Genomic DNA, 24,509 nt, shown 5'->3' with positions numbered 1-24,509 from the left:
GGATCTCTATCAAATACTTCATATCAGTATCTAGGTGTACCGCCTTTATTGGTTTTGATTCGGATTTTAACTGAGTATGGGAAATGGAAGTATAATAAGTTGAAAAATCATAGGTTTTAATGCTATTGTATTCAGATAATAAACTTAACTTGAGGGTTTCCAGAAGAACTATCGAATTATTCAGGATCCACATTGAATTAATATCAATACGGGAGTAACGTGTTGTGGTAGAACTGGAGACTTTCGTGTTAACCAAGTAAAACTACCAATACAGAATATCAGGAATGAGCATGCTTCAATGTTAATGTTTTTCGAAAATTTATGTCAAAGACTTTTCAGGGCTTTTGTGAGGCGACTGAACAAGAAGAACGAGAAACAAAATATTTATATTTAATAAACATTTAACAATAAATAGAGTCTGAATACATGATATTCGTGTCAGAAGCACAAATAAACAGTAACATTAAAGTTATGCATCGTATAGACTTAGCAAATACAAATAGAAATAAAGAGATGACTACTAATCAAAATCTACAGGAAAAAACACTTACTAGTATTTATGATCATAATTCAATAGTACACACAGAAAACCAATTTATTTTCGCAGATACTACTTATGTGATTTGGCATGATAATCCAATTCTGTGTTTTTTAATTTCCCTCACTCAAGGATATATTTTATTATACGGGGGCTAATTTATGTTAATCTATTTTAAGTCCTACTTCGAATTCAACTACAGTTAAACAAAGCTGATTGGATCCACCTTTAACAACTGTGTTAAGTGTTTATTGGTGGTCAAATAATGGTGAAAGAACTAAGCGTGCTCTATACTTTGAAGAAAGAAAAGTCAAATAAAAAATTTATTCAAAATAATTCTTTAGAAACACAGAGAAAGTGTATTTCAACTCATCAAAAAGTTCCGCCCATTGACAAGAATAAATACCAATTAAAGTGTCATTCACTTTCAGATGTATTTAGATTTCTATGCATTTTATGCCTATTAAAAAAACAATAGGATCTTATTCCTTAATACACACAAATAGAACTATGAGGAAGCATTGGAAGCTGTAGATTTAAAACAAAATATTTGTATAGCAAAACGGACATTATATTATACAGTAAACCCAACTTCTTTACACATATACATATATATGTATCAAAGTATCCATTTGATTTGGTGCCTATTTATTTCGTGACTAATTCCACGTCACCACACACTCCAAACCAGAATAATTTTTCAGAAAATTAGCAAAAATATGAAGATGGCAACAATAAATTGGTTTACTGTAATTTAAGGCAAACATATTGAACATGAAGGCAGCGCTGATACTACTTCAGGTCGAACTACCTAATGAACAAGGCAAAAATTAAAAACAAAGTCTTGACCATTATCCGCTTCTGGCTTACTCAAAAGCTAAATCTACATCCATAAAAACAAAATATACATCCATAATAACAAAGTCGATCGGTAAACAGAAGTGGGTGAGCCACAACCCTAAAAAAAGGGAGAGACGATACAAGTCATCATGAGAAAGCATTCCCTACACTAGAAGCTGTGAAATCTGTTACGAAAAAGGTGTACCGAAGGGCAGACACGGTGATTGCATTATAACCACACTCTTATGACGATATTTTTGTCTATAGGTTGTCGGATTCAGTATACATGTAACAGCATAAAGTTTTTTTTTCGTGTTCAATGCACAAGAGCACAACATCACTGACACAATTAAAAAACTAAATATTTCTTAACATTGATATTGGCAGTAAGGAGATAAGGCCATCAAAACAATGCCCAAAGATTATGTAGGATAAGCAGAAATACATGAAATAAAGCAATGATGCGCTTATTCAAGAATTGATCAGCTCAGAACTAAACAAAGAGCCTTTCAAGGTATATATGACTACATCTTAAAAGATCCCTGGGTGAAATTATAATGTCCAAATGAGAGAGGCCATTATGCAAACTCTGTGGGAACGTATTTCATTAAAATGTACTCCTAGTAGTCAGTTTTCAAAAGATTTTAGTGCTCTTTTAAAACAAAACCAAGGACTAGAAGAAAAAGTAATATGACAAATGGCCATAATCTCCTCCCAGAGTGATCCTGGTATTATAACATTTATTTTCGTCTACTACAGGTGGTCAATGATTCAACAATACTTTATGGTAACATGTTATTGCGCATCCAATGTTACTTAGATGAAATATGTCCAATACTCCTAAAAATTAAAAAAAATCATGTTTGTTGAGGCAGTGTCGCCAGAGAAATTGAAAACTGATAATTACTGTTCTATCAATTTAAAAGCTACAAAAATGTGAGATTATCATTGAAACAATATTATTGTATTTGAAGGTATTACAGTCAGTAAACAAATACTTAGACATATAAAATCAAAACTGACTGTGACTAACGTTTTCTCCTTCTAATGCAATTGTTAATTATATCTATGAAAATGAAAAAAAGACTGAAGGATATAAACATAGGAGATGTGGTATGATTGCCAATAAGACAGTCAACCATCAAAAGTCAAGCAACGAAGAATTTCTACAGAACTTCTACAGGTCACCATTCAGTATTTAATAGTAGGCAAAACCAAAACCATAAAGCAAGCTGTAAAAGGACCCAAAATAAATGAAGTGAAACTATTCTTAAAAAATAATCAGTAATAATCAGAAAATAAAATTTTAAATTTGAAGGAATACTGCATTTGAATTAGACAACTGAATTTTGGACACTCATGATAAGATGTAGAATCATTATGTGAACTTCAATTCATTTGAGAAAAGACTTGTCTGAACTGAACCATACCTATGAACTTTTGTAACAGTTCATATTGGAAATTCTCTCCCATTGTTACTATCTCATGTGGGGGGATTTACATGTAAAACCTAATTTTTGATTAAAAAAATCAACTATTTAGTATTTTTCAAAGAAAAAATTATAGTTTTCACTTAAGTAGCTGTCCTTGTAAGAATCATGCAAAATCTAAAAAATGTGATACACCCCAAAAAAAGACTATATATTTTTATTTTTGTAATTAAGTTGTTTTATGGGTCTATATTATGAAACGTGTAATTATTCATTCAAATCTGCCTGCTCTTAAGAGATAAGCAACATTAAAAATTCAATAGATTCTATTGTATTTGAGTGTCATTTATAGAATTATCTCCCTTAATTTTGAATTCTACAGTGCATTCTATACAATTTTTATCTCCTATGAGCATGGGTTATACAAAAAACCAAGTGTTAATTTCAATTTACAAAAGCATTTTAAACGAAATGTCAAAAATAAAAATATGTAAGTTTTCCAACCATGTATCACATTTTGCATGATTTTTAGGTGGAATGCTACTTAAAACCTTCCACAAATCTTACAGTTCTATGTGGGAGATTCTAAATTCTTCATTGATTTTGTAGAAGTAATCCCCCACTAACCCCCAATGTAGAAGGGTTAAATGGTATGCTGAAAAATCCTTTAGATTTGATGGGGATCGGTATATAGAGAATGGTCTCAATGTAGGTAAAACACTAAATAATGCCTATCAAATTTCATTAAAATGCACTTTAATCTGTCTGGACACCTTCAGATCAAACAATTTTGTTCCTTTAAAGCAGGTTTTTGATTTACTTGGATTCCCAAACTTACAGAGTAACACGATCTGACTTCAGAATATGATTTGATTCTGGATGTGTTCTATTTAGACACACTTCCAAGTAAATGAGGGTTTACCAGTAACTTTATCTGTGCAAAAAAAGTCTGAAACCAAAATTTATGCATGCATATTTCACATATGCAAATTACTACAGTAACAGTATTGCACAAATACATATCACATAACTTATGAATGTTCCATACAAATTCACTACATACTAGCTGATTCAATAACCAAGTTTCCTCAAAGTCTTTTATATTGCTATTGGAAGCCAGCTTCCCACATAACATTACAATTAAGGCAACAACTCCATAACAGATATACACAGACATTTATCACAATACAAAAAAAGGTATAAATAAAACAAATTCATTTCTTCAAAGACCAAAGTGGATCTAGGGAGCTAAGTGGGTCGCCAGCCTCAACATTGTCAGAAAGACTTGACGTTTTCTCCATAAAACTTAATTTAGTTATTTTCTTTTTCCCGCTATCAGTTCCTATCGAAAATGTATTTGGGTCTAACAAAGACTGAAGTTTTGGAGAGCCTTCGTGTGATCCAGGAAATGATCCTGGTTTAGGTGAAGCTTCTCTTGATCTAACTTTCTGAATAGGCAACCCTGTCATTTTTTCTGGTTCAGAGCCGATACTCAAAAGTGAAGCATTTGATCCAGACAGGGATCCAGACAGTCTTTTGTCACCCTCGACAAGTTGTCTAGTAGGATCAGTCCTTTGCACAACATCTGGTAAAGAACTTATAAAAGTTCCTTCATTTTTCTGCTCTCCTGTGTTTAGAGGTGAAAAAGATCTAGGATCCTTTTCTACCTCCTTTGTTGAAACTTCCTGTTTAACACTTGGATCTTTCTTAGGGCTTGATTGCTGACCAGATATGCCCAAATTGAATCCCATTTTCTCAACATTACTTTTAAGGTCACTAATACTACAGGTTGACCCAAATATAACATCATCAGTAGGGGTCCACTGGTAAGACTTTTCCCCAGGTTGAGGAAGTTTTCCACCAAATGAAGCCTTGTGCACCAAAATGCCTTCTGCAAACAAAGAAAAACAGATTAAAAAGCTAATGTGACGGGTGTATTCTCTCCCTTTTTTATGAGGCTGTTTGACATTCAACATAAAATAGTTACACATGTATATTCATCAGGGATTATTTTACAAGGTCTACAAACAAAGTGGAAATAGTCAGAATTCGAAGTAAATATACAGTAAAAAAAGTATTGTAACAGAAAAATCCAGATTTGAAATAGTGGAATTCCGTTAAAAAGTGGAAAAAAATCATCCCTGATTCATGATATTAAATGGTACCAAAATCCGGTCTTCTAAAAACAATTATGATTTTTCTTTTCGTCTAAACCAGCTAAAAAAATCAACTGATTCTTACGTTTGCCTAGAATATCCTGGGCATGGTAAAGTATAGCTTCATAACAGAACTTGAGCTGACTTTTCTCTCGGATGATATATCGTCTCTGCTGTAACATCTTTCTGGCTACAAGTTGGACATTAATGATTCCATTTCCGTGATCGATTTCCTGCATTCCAGTGTAAATCATCAGGAATGTCCCAGTTCTGCCAATGCCATTGCTGAAATCATAACAAAGGAGATATTGTGCTGAAACTAGAAACCCCTTAGAAAGAAATATAACAAGAATGGATTTGTTGAATATCTCAAAGAGACAACAACCCCACAGGATGAAAAATATCAGCTCAAGGAGAATCATGGGTCTACGACGAATGATGAGAAAACCCTACACCACAGGGCAGGCTGTAGCTGATCCCAAAACATCATTATACACAGGTACAGCAAAATAGTTTCCCCTATATTCTCCAGCAACATAAAAGTAAACTGAAAGTGAAAAGAAAACAATACATACATAGGCCAGAAATTTTCCTGACTTTGGACAGATGCAAAAAATGTGGCAGGGTTTAAATACTTTGGTATGATTACAACCCTCCCCTTTTCATATCTGGCCATTTATTACAAAATTAAACAAACCTAAAAATAAGTTTAAAAAAGCCTGAGTCCATGCTTAAAAAAGAAATTAAGTTTATTCTTTTTGATCTCCATTTCAAATCCTAGATCCCTTGATTTCTTTTTCGGTAAAGAACAGGGTCAGAACAAAAAAAAGTCCTATACAGTCTGATTAAAGTGGTCTGGAAACTTAAGGTACAAATTAAAAGGGACCCATACATGTCCCATACAATGGGTAATTTTTGCGGTTGCCAAATTTTGCAATTTTCTCAATGAAAAGAGATATAATTTTCGTGGTCTTTATTTTATTTTTTTTTTGTGTCTATAGAAATGGTCTGCAGGAGATTACCTGTCAAAATATTGGGACTTAAAATTGGCAAGTTTTATTTTCCAAAATTTAGCAAAAATTAGAACCTTGCAAAAATTTCTAGCTGTACAGTATTCACTAGTTACTGTGCAAAAAGCAAAATAATGTAGACCTTAATAGTGTACACAAAGACAAAAATGAAGACAATAGGACTATAACATTATACAACCACAATTGTTTGCAGCATTAACCAGAGGCTCACCTGGTTTAATTACTTGCTAAATATTTCATATAATTTTGCATAAATTTACAAGGAATTTTCCTTAGATGAAGATTTTCTTGCAATTTAAAGCATTGGTAAACAGGAATTATTGCATGGGACAGGTTGGAAAGGGGACATAATGCATAGTTTGCAACCCCAACATACTAAAATCCGGAACCAGGCCTTTAAAAAAGCAGAAATTGCCATTGTTTTGCGGAATCCATGAAATTTCTGCAAAAGACAGCGTTTCTTAGCCTCCAACATGATTACTTTGCTAAAAAACTAATCAATTTAAACTAGGCATTTCACATCCAGTTTTGTATGGAAATATAGTTTACAAGGCACATAAATGCAAACAATGTCCATCAAATCTTAAGAATTATTTAAATAGACTGATTCATAAAGGATATAAATTCGACATTGTTGTCAGATCATTAAATCTTGTCTTTGTAGGAAAAAATATTGATACTCTTATTAGATCATTACATTATAACTTAATCATTCATATTTTAGCATTTTAGTCATTGCACAACTTCTTGCTAGACCAACATAGTCTATGATGTTGCAGTTCTAAATCCTTTGGAAGTTTTGTAACTGATATTTTTTGTGTTGGGAGGCTTGAAGATTTGTCATCCTTATTTGTGTCCTGAGCTTGCTTTCAGTAACTGCCAGCATTCATTGTTTATACCTCATTTGTTTGTCTTCTATGTTATTGTTAATAATTGTTGAGGTACTTTTCTAATGAATTGGATGTATTTCAGGTTGATTTTTACTGTGTGTCTAACTTTGTATTTATTTTAGCCTTTGACCGTATAGAGGGGGAGGGTTTGGATCCAACAAAACTAGTTTAACCCCGCTGCATATTGTTTGCGCCTGTCCCAAGGCAGGAAATATAGTCACTGGCATGTAGTTGTCTTTTTTTGGGCCGGAACGACTTTGGGACGGACTGGTTTGGGGACTGAACTACTTGTAACCAATTAAATATTCAACTTCAATCTTAACTACATGATTGTGGGGGAGAGGTATCTGAAAGGTTCATGACAATGCATACATACTTGATCTCACTCATTCTGGGAAGGCAAATAATTCCTTAATGCCTTTTGTTCCCTATCTTTATTAAGTATAAACATTCATACATTCACATTCATGCAAGTCGTTGACAACTGCATTTTGGGATAGATATCACTGTAATAGTAGTTGTTAAGCTGTTAAACTGAGCCCTCTTGTCCAGTCTCCTTTTTCAACTAAATGAATAACTGCAAGTATTTTATTAATTTAAAAGTTGCACATGTCTGTGAAAAGTAAATGTTTCATGGGCTTATTTTTACTTATGACAGTTATAGGAAGCGAAGCTTCCATATATTCTGAAGACATGATTTTGGTACTATGAGTTTGGATTCTGTCTGCGTCGCGTGCATTCATACAGAGTTATCTTTCTTTCCACGGTTGTCTCCATAAAGAATTCGGAACATCTCTAACAAAGTGCACGTAGAAGAGTACCGACTACATAGTGTAAGGACCGATAACTCTTTGCAAGAGATTATGAACCAGGGAATGTACGAAATGTTCTATTGCGGAAACGAAGAAGAGTGAACTAAATTTAAAATAAAATTAATTTATCATCAAACTGGCTTTGCTTCCTTAGAGGTTGCACCTCAAATTATATTAACTTTTGTCAAACCCAAGATTAAGTCATCATGCATTGTTTCATTATAGCCTCAAACAAAAATGTTACTCTTTAAAGTATTGATAGATCACCGACACTGGTTAGAAAATATTCTAGGTTTTGGGGGCGGGAAAACAGTCCCAGTCAAAAGCAGATATTTACGACTTCAAATTTCATTGATACTAATAATTCTAGTTTTAAAATGATCTGTATACACTTTTCTAAGTACTTGTACAGGTATTATCATCTCATCATGAATGAAAACATAACAATTGTTCAATAATCCGGTGTCCCATCCATCAAAACTTACTTTCCAAGAAAAATTTTCATTCGGAATGCCTCTGTACACTTCATAAACACATACTAAAAAGTGTACTTCAATCCCGAACTTAGTTTTTTTTTTATAAATAATTTTTGAAATAACAAGTTTCAAATATGTGACTCTTCTATTGTGAACTAGGCTTAAATATCAGCAAAATTTATCATTGAATAAATTAATAGTATAAATGATAGACATAGCAAATATTTTTTTTTAATCTAACATAGCTTTTTGTATGGTCCTCCAATCTCGGAGCACCATCCTATAACTTTCTGAAAACTATGATTTTGTCAACGAACTTTCTAAACAAATGATAACTTACATTGAAGCATGTGTATGAGAATACAGCCATCCCATTGAGACCAACAAACATTGAATCAAATCTACAGGGAAGCTAGTTTTTATAGTTCCCAGTTAAGACCCTCTGATGCCTATAATAAATCAATGTTTATTGGTACATGACCAGCAATAGCAAGTACAGTCTTAACATTTAATCAAGTATACTTTGGACAAAAAAGTAAAACATAAGATGTAAATTCAACTTGTCTACAAGTATGGTTAGAGTTTTCCACCAATATAGTTCAGTACTATGAACATTCATTTAATTTTATGAACTGCAATAAATGCCCAGTCAGCATATAAAACCTGTCAAATTATTGTACCTACATAATACTACTAAGGACATACTTTCACTACATATTTCTATAAGGCAACTACCATTAAATTTTTATTTGTGTGTGTGTGTGTAGGGGGGGGGGGGCTATTGTTTTTTTTTTTTACCCTTAGTAAACAATTGTTTGTTGTCAAGTTTGGTTTCATTTGGCCCAGTGGTTTCAGACATGTTTTTCCGATAGGCTCCAATGTTAAGTTAAGATCCACAGTGGCAGCCATTTTGAAATGGCAAAAGAATCACAAGCTTTCATCTCCTCATGCCAACGATCATTTGTTTCCAGTTTTGTTTCATTTGGTCAAGCGGTTTCCGAGAAAAAGATTTTTACATGTTTTTCTCATAGGGTCCAATGTTAAAGTAAGATCCTCGGTGGCGGCCATTTTGAATTTCCGATTGGCACCAAAATCACAAACTTACATCCCTTCATAAAAGTGAACATTTGTGTCAAGTTTTGTTTAATTTGGTCAAGCGGTTTCCGAGAAGAAGATGTTTACATGTTTTTCCCATAGGGTCCAATGTTAAACTAAGATCCTCGGTGGCGGCCATCTTGAATTTCTGATCGCCACCAAAATCACAAACTTTCATCCCCTCATATCAGTGAACATTTAATAGTGTCAAGTTTTGTTTAATTTGGTCAAGTGGTTTCTGAGAAGAAGATGTTTACATGTTTTTCCCATAGGGTCCAATGTTAAAGTAAGATCCTCGGTGGCGGCCATTTTGAATTTCCGATTGGCACCAAAATCACAAACTTTCATTCGCTCATATCAGTGAACATTTGTGTCAAGTTTTGTTTAATTTGGTCAAGTGGTTTCCGAGAAGAAGATTTTTACATGTTTCTCCCATAGGGTCCAATGTTAAACTAAGATCCTCGGTGGCGGCCATCTTGAATTTCCGATCGGCACCAAAATCACAAACTTTCATCCCCTCATACCAGTGAACATTTGTGTCAAGTTTGGTTTTATTTGGCCCTGTGGTTTCAGAGAAGAAGATTGAAATGTAAAAGTTTACGGACGGACGACGGACGGACGACGGACGCCAAGTGATGGCAAAAGCTCACATGGCCTTTGGCCAGGTGAGCTAAAAACAAATTATCTAAAACTCCAGGACAATGACAATAAAACAGACCAAAAAAAATGCAATATATTTTTACAATACTATACTAACCTACAATGAACCATAACAGGCTTCAATAAACTTCTCTGTTGTTTATAGAAAGTATGGACTTCATGTATGAACTGTAACAAACTATGGACCTTTTCTGGGAAACCACTAACGGGCCAATTTTTATACTGAAGCTGAACAATAGTCCTCCCTTGCTTGGTCTCCTGGTGCTGAAGGTGTATTATTCTCTCAGTCCATAGCTGACAGTCCTTATAACTTTGGAGAGTCAATGTAATTGGACCATGATGTGTAGGTTTTCCTTTCTCAGGAGGCCAATATTCAGGATATTTCTTGAAAAAAAATGAACAAAGTAACTTAAACTTTAGGCATATTCACACTTTTTTATTTAAACTTTAGGCATATTCATACTATTTTACTTAAACTTTAGGCATATTCATACTATTTTAACTTAAACTCTAGGCATATTCATACTATTTTAACTTAAACTTTAGGCATATTCACACTTTTTTACTTAAACTTTAGGCATATTCACACTTTTTTACTTAAACTTTAGGCATGTTCATACTATTTTAATTTAAACTTTAGGCATATTCATACTATTTTAACTTAAACTTTAGGCATATTCACACTTTTTTACTTAAACTTTAGGCATATTCATACTATTTTAACTTAAACTTTAGGCATATTCACACTTTTTTACTTAAACTTTAGGCATATTCACACTTTTTTACTTAAACTTTAGGCATATTCACACTTTTTTATCTTAAACTTTAGGCATATTCATACTTTTTTACTTAAACTTTAGGCATATTCATACTATTTTAACTTAAACTTTAGGCATATTCACACTTTTTTATCTTAAACTTTAGGCATATTCACACTTTTTTACTTAAACTTTAGGCATATTCATACTATTTTAACTTAAACTTTAGGCATATTCACACTTTTTTATCTTAAACTTTAGGCATATTCATACTTTTTTACTTAAACTTTAGGCATATTCACACTTTTTTTTCTTAAACTTTAGGCATATTCACACTTTTTTACTTAAACTTTAGACATATTCATACTATTTTAACTTAAACTTTAGGCATATTCACACTTTTTTACTTAAACTTTAGGCATATTCACACTTTTTTACTTAAACTTTAGGCATATTCATACTATTTTAACTTAAACTTTAGGCATTCACATTTTTTTACTTAAACTTTAGGCATATTCACACTTTTTTACTTAAACTTTAGGCATATTCACACTTTTTTTTCTTAAACTTTAGGCATATTCACACTATTTTATTTTAAACTTTAGGCATATTCACACTTTTTTACTTAAACTTTAGGCATATTCATACTATTTTTACTTAAACTTTAGGCATATTCATACTATTTTAACTTAAACTTTAGGCATATTCATACTATTTTATCTTGGATTAACAAAATGTAACCGAACTCATTTAAAATTTCATGTAGGCAAATAATTATTGGTATTTTATGTCATAGCCATTAGATTAGAAGGTAGGTTCAAAACGGGGAGGATGAGACAACTTCTGCCTAATAAGAAAAATATGTATGTTTTCTATACAAAATTGATTCCCCACAAATTTAGCCCCAAAATGTTTTTGAATTCCACTCTAATACCAAAAATATTTATATATCCCTCAACAGAAATCTTTGTTAAACTGTTTTTTTTAATTTACTTAAATTACATTGATGGGTCTATTCCAAACTGAAATCGTTAATCTACTTTATTATTAAAATGCATATAAATGTAGATAATCATGCAAGTTCTTCAAGTATTTATTCCTTACCACCCCAGTCATCTGTATTAACCACATAGTCAGTACTTGTCTTTAGCCACTAGCCTGAAGACCAGGGCTAGTAAAAATTCATTTGGGGTAGTGAAATGATGTGTACATTTCTTGTTTCTGGCTAGTTGAATCCTACACAGTCCTCTATTATTCGGGCTAGTCATTGAGAATTTTGAAGGAAAGGACTGCATAGTTAGCTCATTGTAAATTCATTTGAGAATAATTTATCTTTTTTTGTCCCTCCTACCCTAATTTTTCATGACTGATATCCGTAAACAAAATTTACAAAAAAAATCTGAAAAAGCTAGTTTCGATTATTTTTTCCCCCTCCTCCTATCATTACTTTTTTGGCCGATGTCTGTAAACCAACCAATAAAATAAAAACGGCCTGATATTGAAAAATCATATTACATTAAGGAGGTAGATCTAGGGTAAGGGACACAACTCATAAAAAACATTGGAACGTTTGTATTCAGTATTTTACATCAATCTCCTGAAAGCATCAAAGTAACTTGGACTGATTTCATTTGGTTTCAAATGAAAGCTTGACAGGCTATGGTGAAATTGAATTTGATACAAACATATCACTGACTTCATGAGTTATGTCCCTTACCCTAGGTCTACCTCCTTAAACATATTCTATATAACAATCAGAATTTGGGGAGAGTGTAATGGACTTTTATCAGTATACAATGCCTAGATTGGCTAAGTGAACTCTTGACCTTACCTTTGTATCTTTAGATTCTACATCACTAGAAAGCATGACAATGACTTCTGACCCTTGTTCATAAACCATCAACCAGAAATCAAATAGTGAGGAATGCAGAGGAGCTTGTGTAGCAATGAACTTAGGACATGACTCTGCCAAATCCTGAAATGAAACAAAATTTTGAGGTCATAAAAGTAAAAATCCATATAATTTGTAACCTATAAAAGTGAGGAACTCCTTTTTGGTGAATACATTCAGTTCACCTAGATAAATCTCTATAAATAGTAACAAATAATAAACTGACATTAATTATCTTTTGTATGTTCATTTACATGTACATTTGATACCCACACTTCCTAAAAGTTTTTTTAAGTAACAGTCTTTGTAAGAATCATGCAAATTCTATAATCTGATACACCTTAAAAAAGGATACACATATTTTATTTATGTCATTAAGTTGTTTTATGATGAAACACATAATAATTTATTCCAATCTATCTGGTCTTAGGAAATAATTGACATTGAAAATCCAACAGTTTCTATTGTGTTTCAGTGTCATTTACAGAATTATCTCCTTCAATTTTGAATTCTATAGTAATTTATATCTCCTATGAACAGGGATTATTTGAAAAGCTGCAGGTTAATTTCTGCTTACTGTGACATTTTAAACAAAATATCAAAAAAAAAAGAGAAATAATAATATAAAGTCTTTCCAAACATTAACCACATTTTACATGATTCTTTGCTGGAGCAGTACTTAAATCCATCAAGCTGTTTAGGAGGAGTTTCTACATGTAAAACACTTAAAATGGATTATATAACTTTGATGGAATAAGCCAATAATCATTTTCCTTCATGCACATACATCTACATATGACTGCTTCTTTAAATTAATTTGCAAAATCCATAGAGTGGTTTATTAAAAACATGGAAGATCCCTAACATACTTAAATAGCATTATTTCTCTTTGCTTCAATGAACAGTTATTATATTTTCTTCATGCAAACCTTCATATGACGCCTAGCCTTCCTTTAAGATCATATCAAATTCAAATGAGTTGGATAGGTAGAGTTGTGATTTGATCTTGTAAAATGCTCAATAGACAATTGATATAATTAGGTTAGATTATCTCCCTTTGCATGCAGTAAATATAAATAATATTCCTTAGAATGTGTAAACATATGGTTTTTAATTTTCCTAAGAAATTTCAATAAAATTCATTCAGAATTTTAATAGGCGTTGAGCTTATGAGATTTGTAGACAGACAGACAGACAGACAGGGTGATTAATAAATACCCAACACTTAGTTTTCAGGAGTTGAATTTTTCAGTATGTAATATTTTGAAAACAGTAAAACCTTACATTAATCCAGCTGGCATTGATATAATCATCTTTATGTGAAGTCAGTAACACTCTGGTCTCATCGACTACAAAATAAAAAAAAATAAATACATAACACACTCTAAAATCAATATATCTTTTTAAAGGTAAAAATCTTAAATTTAAAAATATTTACAATATTTCAGGTTTTTAGACAATTTAAGTTCAACCAAAATTGAAGTTTGAATTTATCAATCAACAGATACTTCAAATGTTTTGAATATTCAGTAGAATGTATCACTGTTACAATGGGACTCACCTGATTCTTACACAGATCAATACTTTACAAAGTATTCTGAATATCCAAACGATGCATACCCACTTCTTTAATTCTGATGTTTCAACAAATATTCAAAACGTTCAGTGGTTCAAAAGATTTTTTTATGCTTTTGCAATGACCTTCTTTTAAATATTTGATATTACATACAAGGTAATACATCCTGATCTCTGTTTTTCATTGGATAACATCGACCAATTGCCATTGAGTGTTTCTTCCCATGGATATCATGGTCCTCTATGATTTCCTATATAAGAAAATGTGAACAAACTTTAAGGAAAAAGAATTCTCTATGTATCAAAACCAAGTACTTTAATTAGAAGAATTAGAGCAATGTGTTTTAATCAACACTTCCTAAAACTATTTTCTAAACTTCAAATTGGTGGTGAATAACAGTGTAACACAAAATAGAACCAGGCGCGTAGGTGAGGCCAAATTGAAGTGTAGGCAAAATTACGGTAGGGAGTCTGGCCGCTTAAGACCCCCAGCAGGTCCAGGGGGGCAAAGCCCCCCGAAGCTCCGTGGAGATAGCGTTTTAGAGCATTATTTATGCCTCTCCTGGATGTATTTTATCTCAAAAAAAAAAAAAAAAATTGGCAAAATTAAGTGCAGGCAAAAGCTTTTTTGCCTAACAGCAGCTACGCACCTGAGAACCTATGCTAAAGTCCCAAACCAAATTTTCAATTGATTCCACCATTGAACGGTTTATGAATCATAGCTGACAAAATGTTTATTTGACATATATACAGACAGTGATAAAACAAAATCCTCATGTTCAAAGGAAGATGCATAGAACGACTAAATATAGGCATACCTTCCATGCAATATCTAAATGAGAAGGCCCAGAGCAAGTAGCCTTGGAGAGACTCTCTACAAACTTAGCCAATTTCTCAGTCTCAGCCACAAATTTATCCATCTTTGTTGAGTCAGGATATGGATCCTTTGAGACTTGTCTTCCCAGGGTACCTTTCATCAAAGCTTCTTCTTTTTGTTGTGCAATTTCTTGTGCTGTAAGGACTTTTGGAGTCAAAACAGAGCTGGGAGGTTCATGTGTTGAATCAGTCGGACTTGATGACAAGATATCATCTAGAGATGAACCAATAGAAGAGGAGGAATGTTTCCGAGCCAACTTAAAATCTGATTGGCTAGTATTTGAATTTGACCTTGAATGAGTCTTCTCTGGCTGAAATCAAATGACAACAAATGAACAATAAATTACATCAACGTCTGTACATATTGTAAATAATTTGTTTTAAAATTTTAACCATAAGTCAATGTACAAAGCAAATATGTTCCAGATGGCTAAACTTTAACCTTCGAGTCTACTCCTGTACTTGGAAGAAAAAGAAAACTACTGCATGTACAGTCCTTGAACCGATTCGCACAACGATTTGACACATTGATGACCGTTGACTGATTGATCACTGACCGATGACCGTTGACCGATTTGATTGCAATTTTGTTATGTAAAATGATGCAAGATCTGTTTTAAATAAAAGAAATGTAAAATAAAAGTATAAATTGATGTTTAAATATATTACATTATGTAAATATTTGCATAAAATTGACAAAGAAAACAACAAAAACCGTAAATTGCATTGACCGCTCTGTGGTCACGTGATGCGAGCACCAATTAAATGGATCAGTTTGACAGATCGATGACTGACCGGAAACTGATCGGTGATTGATGACCGATTATGATTTTTTTTGCAAGGATCGGTTCAGGTACTGTAACTACAAATTTAATTTTATGAGTAGCAGAAGAAAATTTTCTTCTTATCATGATAACTATGCATTTGATCTTTTTTTGATACTTGACAAGTTATTAATTTTACACAATCAGTAATATGCCATAATTTTTTCTGAGTTTTCAGCAATTTCTATTAGTCCTAAAACCAAGAGTTTTTTTCAAATTTTCTCCACTCTTCAGTTATTTCTTAATAAAATGAGTCTAATTTCCTTCCTCTACCCCAGACTTGATTTTTTATGAGCAGCTTGACGAATACATGTACAGTCGAACCTTGATAACTCAAACTGATTACAAAGGTCCCAGCAAAATTCCCCTTACTCCAATACATTTTTAACTCAGATGACTCATACTCAGATGAATTGAAACCTCGGATAACTTGAGGTAATCAATCAGTTGCCTCGATAGGACTTTGAGGTTAATTAACCCTGATGTCTCGAAGTCAACTAATTAGTTGGAAAACTGATTGCTTTATTACAAACCATGATTGAAGTGTGTTTAAAAATGATTATCGTGGCTTTTAAAAATAATTTGTTGACACTCTTTATGGTTTAATTTGTTTATTTAATTAATTTAAAATTGCGCATGTAGTTAAAAGTAACGAATTCTATTAATAACATGTCGGACTTTACACTAACAGTGATATCGGATATTTTGATATTTTGATAAAAACAATTTTAAAAATACAGATGAATTGTAATGGCATCTGACTATTTAATGAAACAGATGATAGAAAGAATATTTCAACTACTACATTCGTTTCGCTAGTTAATTTGAAATTTTATCATAATAATGTAGAGCACATGGTTTGACGATACTCCTGATTGTGAATCAAACAAAGCAGCATGTTATGAACTATGACGTTTTTGATATAAAAAAAATAAAGGAAATTTCACTTAAACACTCGGTGCCATTCAGTATTTCAAACATGATGTCCACATACAAAAAAAATATCTTCCGATATGAAATGCAAGACATTACGAAGTACTGAGTAAAGTGAAGTACATGTACATGTACATGTACAGCAAATGATGGAATTTCAGAAACAATCATTGACCAAACTACTAGTATATCCGATTTATCCTCGACCTCAAATTATTCGAGCATTTTTGCATGGTCCCTTCGACTTCAACTTAACGAGGTTCGACTGTATGTTCGCTAGGAAAGACCTGCGAAAAATCAGCAACAGCGTAAATTACTATGTGTATTTCGCTAGGAAAGACCTGAGAAAAATCAGCAACAGCGTAAATTACTATGTTTACAGTATTTTGTTTATTTCATGTTCTTTCTTGTGTGTGTCTGTTTTCCATGTCTGGACTTAGTCCCTAGATTACATTCTTTTGATTTTTGGTTTCATTGATTACACTTTGATATTAAAATTGACATTAACACAAAAATGTCTTGATGATGATGATACTTCTGTATATTCTGATAAGAAAATATAGGTTTTATTTAAATGTATATACATCATAAGTGATTCTTTGAAACTTATATCCAATACAGCCTATTCAAACCCCTATTCTGAACACACCTGATGTATAGTTGAAATATATGATAAAATCTCTTATCACATGGTGTATCAACCCTTGGCCTATAACACCACTTGGGGGGATATAAGGGTCTTGGTTGATAAAAATGATACACATTCAGTCTTTGAAATTGGGATTAGCCCACCAGCCAATGCTCGTAAAAATAGTGGCATGATTGACTCCAAGCCTATGTATTTTACATGTATATAAGATTCTTTTCTGATTAAGGGTAGGGGCTTATTGTCAGAAATTTAGAAGGCAAAGATTCCGCATTTCATATGTAATATTCAGAATATACATTTTTGTTTCACAATTTTTATATCAGTAGACTAGAGAATATTGTATCATCTGAAGCAAGCATTAAAGAAATTGGTTTATACATGACCAATGATATAGCAAGGTCAGATTACCTGTTTCCTATTTACAACTGGTGACTCCCGTGCTCTTGGATGCATTTCCTGATTTGGTATTGGTGTTTCTATGGTAACGTCCTGAAGTGATGATTGGACATCTGGTTTAATAGGACTCGGTAGTATAGGTTGAGGAAGGACATCTGGTGGGGACAAAGGATTCAGTTGTTGTATGGTCCCAGAATAGCTAGCTTGAGGCGTCCCTATTAATAAAACGGAAAAAAAAAAATTTAATACTAATTTTATTAATGTTTCAGTCAAACAGCATATTCAAATTTCTTAAAAATGTATAATTTCCAAAAACTAAGATTCAGTTTTGAAACAATAAGACCTTTTTAAATAAAAAAACTTAGATTAAATTACCAGACATTTTTTTTGGTAAATCTAGTACTTTTTGGTATAAAACATGTTCTTTCTGCAAATTGAAAAAAAATTTACAGTTTACAGTTTATAGCATTTCTATATATACCTGTCTTTGATGCTGTAGACTGGTTTCCTGGCCATCCACCTGCTGGAACCTAAAACAAAGATTAACAGTATGTACAATGGGACATTCTGACATAGGAAACATTGTATTGAAACACTTAGCTGCATTCCACTGTTCTTTATATGTTTCCTACATTGTTAATTCTAGAACCTTTGGTTACTTAAGTATGATGATCAGAGATTGCGCTGGGCTTCGTCAATGTCACAATTTGCAACTTTTTATTTTACTTGGAGACAAAAATAACCAGTTGGCTTTTTTCTTGGCCCTAGGTTTTGTATATTAGAATTGACAAGTTTGTCAGCGACATATATAATTAAGCAATTGTGTAGACACCTGGTCAGAGTTAATAGACCATAACTAATTTACGACTGAAGCCAATCAAAGGTAATCAGACCAGGTGACTGTGACTTACAATATCCTCATGGGAGGTGATAATCAGATGTAAATATACTGATACTGTATATTGACAAAATATTAGAACATGTACTTGTATTTAACAAAGGCAATTTGCCAATGCAAGATCAAACAAATCTGATTTTTTTTTCCTTTACTGAAATATGTTTCTTTTCAGAACAAAAAACTCAAAACTGCAATTTGATTAAAAATGTAATTTGCATGAAATAGTATAAAACACAACATTACCTCAAGGAGTTTTATAATGGCATAAAATAGTTCCTTTTTGTAACTAATCATGCCTATATTTTTGTTATGAAAACTGATCATTTTAGGCAACAACTTACCTGCCCTGTCTGTGGACTAGCTGTAGGGTACCTAGATGTTGCAGATGACATTGGGACCTGAGGATGCACCTGGCTTGGTCCAGTTTGCCCAGCAAAACTACCAGTCTGGGTATAATGGTGTTGTGGCGGCACATTTTGCCCATGAGGCTGAGGCATTCTTTGTTGATGTTGAAAGCTCCCTCCAGTTTGGGGCCCCTGTGTACTCTGACTTATCTGTTGTTGGAAAGAACCTTGGGACTGTGGCATGGTAAAACTGGATGATGGTCCTACATTTTGACCCTGGTATTGTTGACTTTGTTGTTGGGGAGGCAAAACAAAGCTCTGGTTTTGCCCTTGGAACTGTTGTGGTTGAGACTGGCTTTGGGAAGACTGAGGCATTGAATATATTTGCCCTGGGCTCTGTTGAGCCAACGATTGTGGCACTTGAGGTCTTAAACTCTGTTGTTGCTGAGGTTGTGATGAAGTGAAACTTCCGTATTGCCCAGTAGAGTGTGGAACTTGAGGTCTTATTGACTGTTGTGGAGGTAAATGGCCCATTGAAGGACTTTGTTGTCCAGGCTGAAATTGGTGTTGATGCTGAGGTTGAGGTCTAATTTGGCTAATTTGCTGTCCTCTTAAATTTGGTTGGCTTTGAGGTGGTCCTTGTTGCCCAACTTGGCCTGGTTGTTGGCCCGCTTGCGGGGGTTGTTGATACTGAGACATTTTCCCAAAACTTTGCTGCCCAGTGGGCATTACTTGAGGTCGAACTTGCCCAGTAAGTGGTCCAGCCACATTATTAATTTGTTGTTGAGGTAAGTGCCCACCTTGTTGTACAATTGCTGGACTTGGTGATCTACCATCTGGCTGATTATACTGATTATGTTGAACAGATGGCTGGGCTACATACCCAGGTTGACCTTTAGCTTGCTGTTGCTGTGGTAACATTTGCTGTCCTGAAATTTGACCAAGCTGACCTACTTGACCTTGAGGTTGGGTAGACAACATGGTACCAGAAAACATTTGCTCTTGACTACTAGTTGCTGGTGCTTGATTGGAAGTATAACTACCACTTGGAGTTAACTGACCTTGACCTTGGTTTGAATATATCTGTTGTTGATTTGGCTGTGTCATCTGACCTTGTTGATTTGTTGTCTGTTGCTGTGTAGTTCCTGGTTGACTTGATTGTACTTGGTAAGGAGACTGCCTAGCTTGGGCCAGTGACTGAGGTTGACCAGCAGGTGTAAACTGTTGTTGGTATGAAATCTGACTCTGTTGCTGTGGAGGTTGATATTGTTGACCTCCTTGATATTGTCCCATCTGACTTTGACCTTGATGAAGCTTACCTTGACCAACATTTTGAGGAAACTGCTGTTGTGTAGGAATGTTTTGATTAGAAAGTTTCTGTCCAAATTGCTGCATTTGGTTTGAAAAGTTCTGCTCATTACTTGTATTCAAAGTTTGTCCTTGTCCTTGAGAGGTCAAGGTCTGACCTTGGTTAGATACATACCCTGACTGTTGTGATGTTGGTAAGTTAAACCCAGTTTGGGTTGTTTGTGGATATTGTAGGAATTGACCTTGGCCAATCTGTTGATCAGTAGCAGTCGTTGCTTGTGATTTCATTGGAATGGGACCTGACAAATTTCTGGCATCAGAGAGTTGAGAATAACAATCATCCTTTGGCATTTGACCTTGACCCCTCTGTTGATGTTGGTATCCACCTGACATGCTATTTACTGGAGGTTGCTGGGAGTAACTTAGACCTGACATATCATGACCTTGGCTCTGTTGAGGATTCTGGTAAGTTTGATCATGACTTGATGGAACATTATAAATTTGCTGATAATTCTGAAGACCACTTAAAGATGAATTGACCTGACTGTTCATGCAAGATGCATCAGAACTGGTTGCAGGCTTAAAATAAAATAAAAAAAGTCGCAACAACAGAACACATATTAAGACTAAAATATCATATTGGATACAACAAAGCATTTTCATCTTTCTTGAAAACTTGACTCTTGAATATATCAACATTTAATTTGTATCACATATATTTTGAAAATATAGTGAAAATATCCCCTACAATAGTTAATAATGGGATAATCAATTTAAATCCTCAAATGTTCTTTGCAAGTGTCACCATACTACATGTATATAAGTGGTTATATTTGCGGTGATTTAATTTTCACTATTTTCATGGTCACAGTCGGAATGCGAAAATTTAATCATGTGAAATATTCATAAAGATAAAATTGAGTGATTTATCTTTTTATTATTCATTGAAATTTGTCTGCTGCCCTTGTTTTTCAAGAAAATCATGAAATTTTCCACATGAGAAATAAACAGCTGTGCTTTAAGCGCATGATACGCCCGTTGCCCTTTTAACTTGTCTTTATGTTTTTAATGAATTTATATGATCAACTAGAAATACTGTGAATACAATTCCCCCCCCCCCAAAAAAAAAAGTAAATAAAAAATTGCACAAAAAAATTGGCACTATCAAGGCTACCTCAATTTTAAATATGTTTGTTGTGTTGATTTTTCACCCATATATTTCTATCTTGTTTAAAACACACTTCCAAGTACTATTTATATTTATTAGTCGATCACCATAACAAATGGTCTATTTTAAACGATTTTTCAACGAATAAAATTTCCTTGGCTGTTTCCAGCACTTTTTCAGAGAGTAAAAATTCATAACACGGAAACGAAAAATCTGAAATTTATAAAAATCGAAAGGGAACTTATGTCAATAGATATGAACAATTCACCAAAGTTTCATTAAAGTTGGTGGAAGCTTTTTTGTGTTATTGTCTGAAGTGTGGACGATAAACGGACGGACAACAATATACCATAATAAGTCCCGTCTTGGACGGGTGTATAAAAACCACTAATACAATATTTTGGTTATTCACAATTACCAATTGATAATTCTATTAATCATATAAAATTTCTCTATAATATAAACTATTTTCAATATCAATTTATATTTTGTGATTGGCAAATTGATATTCTTATGGTAAAGTTTTGGCGAGAGAAAGCTTGAGACTAATTTTACCAAATTAATTTCACAACTGAATTATTGAAATAAATTACACAGGAAAATTGGATAAACTGCCATCTTCATTATAAAACAATACATTTTATAAAAATACAGCCAGATTAAACAACAATATTAAGTAGCTGTCTTTGTAAGAATCATGCAAAATCTGAAAAATGTGATACACCCCAAAAAAAGGCTACATATTTTTGTTTTTGTAATTAAGTTGTTTTATGGGTCTATACCGTGAAATATGTCATTATTCATTCAAATCTGCCTGCTCTTAGGAGATAACACTGAAAATCCAATAGATTGTATTGTATTTGAGTGTCATTTACAGAGTTATCTCTTTTTATTTTGAAATTTGCATTCTATATAATTTTTATCTCTTATGAACACAGATTATATGAAAAACTGAATGTTAATTTCTGTTTACTATGGCAATTCAAACAAAATATCAAAAATAAAAATATGTAGGCTTTTTACCCATGAATCACATTTTGCATGTTTCTTAGCTGGAGTGCTACTTAAGTACTTCTCTGTCTTAGAATCAGGCAATATATGAATAAGGTGTGGCACATGAAGAAAAAAAAACACCGAGATTTTATTGCATTAACCAAGTATTTATACCCGATAACCTCCGGAAATAACCATCAAACTGTGTGTAAAATTTGCCTTTTTAATATAATGATAGGTCAAATTCAGTTGAAATGCACAATGGAAAAAATAATAATTTTATAAAATTCAACCAAACCATTCTAAAATTATTGCATGAAAACTAAGTATCTACTGAGAAGACGCTGAACACAGAAAACAGCATCATACCATTTTATGACAACAAATGCTTTTGCCTTTATACATTTCAAAACGACTGAAATCATAAAAGTTTTACCTGTGACATAGGTTGTCTCTGTGGTGGCATCTGAATCCCTCTGTTTCTATAGGTTTCACCATAAACTGGTGGAGCGATTCCTGACTGAGCTGGATGACCAGCAGGTACAAACTGTCCTCCTTGAGAATTTGTTGGTATATTCATAGCACTTGATGAACCCATTGGCAGTTGATCTTGATCTTGTCTATAGTTACCAGTCTGTGATGTACTTTGTCTAGGTGGTAATTGGCTTTGCTGACTAGTTTGCCCTGCTTGTCCTGGAACATTGGTGAAATGCCCACTTTGAATTTGTGGTGACTGGGCAGGTGATGGATAACTAACAACTGGATTTATCACACTTTGAGCAGGTACTCTTGGTGGCTGCACCATGTTTTGCTGATGTTGGGGTCTACCTGACAGACTTGGACTGTAGTTTGCCTGAACTTGGGATCCACTTCCATTGGGTGCTACATAGCCTTGCTGAGAAGCCTGGAGATGGTACATAGCTTGCTGGGATGGCATTGGTCCACTAGGCTGAGCCACACCAGGTGGAATGGGACCAAAACCTTGTTGAGGCAAACCAGGCTGCATCATTCTCTGAGGCATCTGATTAGGATCCTGAGATCCAACATTTTGTGGATAGATTGAAGGCTTTGTGGATCTATCAAATCTAACACCAGCTGCTGGTACACCACCGGGTACAACTGGTGCACCACTCATCATGTTAGGGGACTGAGATGGAGAAGGGTGTCTCATACCCATCATTTGATCTGTCTGTGATCTTTGAGGCCCACTGGAACCAGGAACAGTTGTTGAACTATCAGAAGATGGGAGTGAATGTGCCTTTATCATAGCTAATACTTTTGGGTCACTTATTCCTAGTCTTCTTAAATCCTCATCACTCATCCCATGGAGTGGGCTTCCTGGGACACTATCTGGTGCCTGTGGCACATGGACAGGTGAAGAAACACCACTGCTTGGCAATGACCCAGTTCCCTTTTTCCCAAAAGTTTTAGGTTTCATGAAGGGGAGATAATCTTTCAGTTTTGGGCCTTCAAACCCTGGCAATGATGAATGGAGGTCAGGCAGGGGTCCGATTGGACCTGATGGGCCAGCATTAGGCATTGGTAAACCAGGTAATGAGCTGTATCCTGTGTCTGCAGAATTCATGGCTTGTGGAGTGTTAGGTTTACTTACTGCTGGTCTAGATGGAGGCTCTGTAAAGATAAATCAACAAAGTTGAAGTTTACTTCAATGTGTTCCCCTTTTTTTCAGGTATTATAATCCCTGAATTTCTAGAATCTTAAAACTAGATGCCTAATATTTGAAATGCCCTGAAGACATTAAGGTGTTATTCTTTGCAGGTAACTACAATAAGGTACATGTGGCTACATTAACATACATTGTCTTTGAAATTATCTGAGTTGCATTTGGCTTCCTATTTCAATATTTCTTGGTTATGAGTACTTCATGTATACATTTTATTTTCAGAGTTTGAATTTCAAATGTATTTGGTTAGATGCTGCTGATGGGAGGCTACTCCTTAAAAAACA

At 33.8% G+C, this 24,509-nt stretch overlaps 1 protein-coding gene across 2 annotated transcripts in view; it reads right to left on the bottom strand.

Moving 5' to 3' along the window:
* Positions 1–378: 378 nt before the first annotated feature.
* Positions 379–24,509, bottom strand: part of LOC148599757 (uncharacterized) — a 43,414-nt gene continuing 19,283 nt past the window's right edge. Inside the window, exons 18-28 of one of the 2 annotated variants that reach the window (XM_088557114.1) lie at positions 22,978–24,173; positions 19,070–20,959; positions 18,312–18,360; positions 17,843–18,045; positions 14,971–15,339; positions 14,307–14,403; positions 13,862–13,926; positions 12,518–12,661; positions 10,026–10,312; positions 5,050–5,249; positions 379–4,699 (exon numbers count right to left, since the gene is read on the bottom strand). In XM_088557114.1, the coding sequence (XP_088413240.1) occupies positions 4,023–4,699; positions 5,050–5,249; positions 10,026–10,312; positions 12,518–12,661; positions 13,862–13,926; positions 14,307–14,403; positions 14,971–15,339; positions 17,843–18,045; positions 18,312–18,360; positions 19,070–20,959; positions 22,978–24,173 (5,177 nt within the window). In that variant the 3' untranslated portion in view covers positions 379–4,022. Of the gene's footprint in view, positions 4,700–5,049; positions 5,294–10,025; positions 10,313–12,517; positions 12,662–13,861; positions 13,927–14,306; positions 14,404–14,970; positions 15,340–17,842; positions 18,046–18,311; positions 18,361–19,069; positions 20,960–22,977; positions 24,174–24,509 lie in introns of those variants that run through there. The other variant, XM_088557115.1, reaches the window with a different exon arrangement.

This window comes from Perna viridis, chromosome 13 (genome assembly GCF_037379345.1).
Source record: "Perna viridis isolate PV_CMFRI_1.1 ecotype Kerala chromosome 13, ASM3737934v1, whole genome shotgun sequence".
Taxonomy (NCBI): domain Eukaryota; kingdom Metazoa; phylum Mollusca; class Bivalvia; order Mytilida; family Mytilidae; genus Perna; species Perna viridis.
This window is presented reverse-complemented; position numbering and strand designations above follow the sequence as displayed.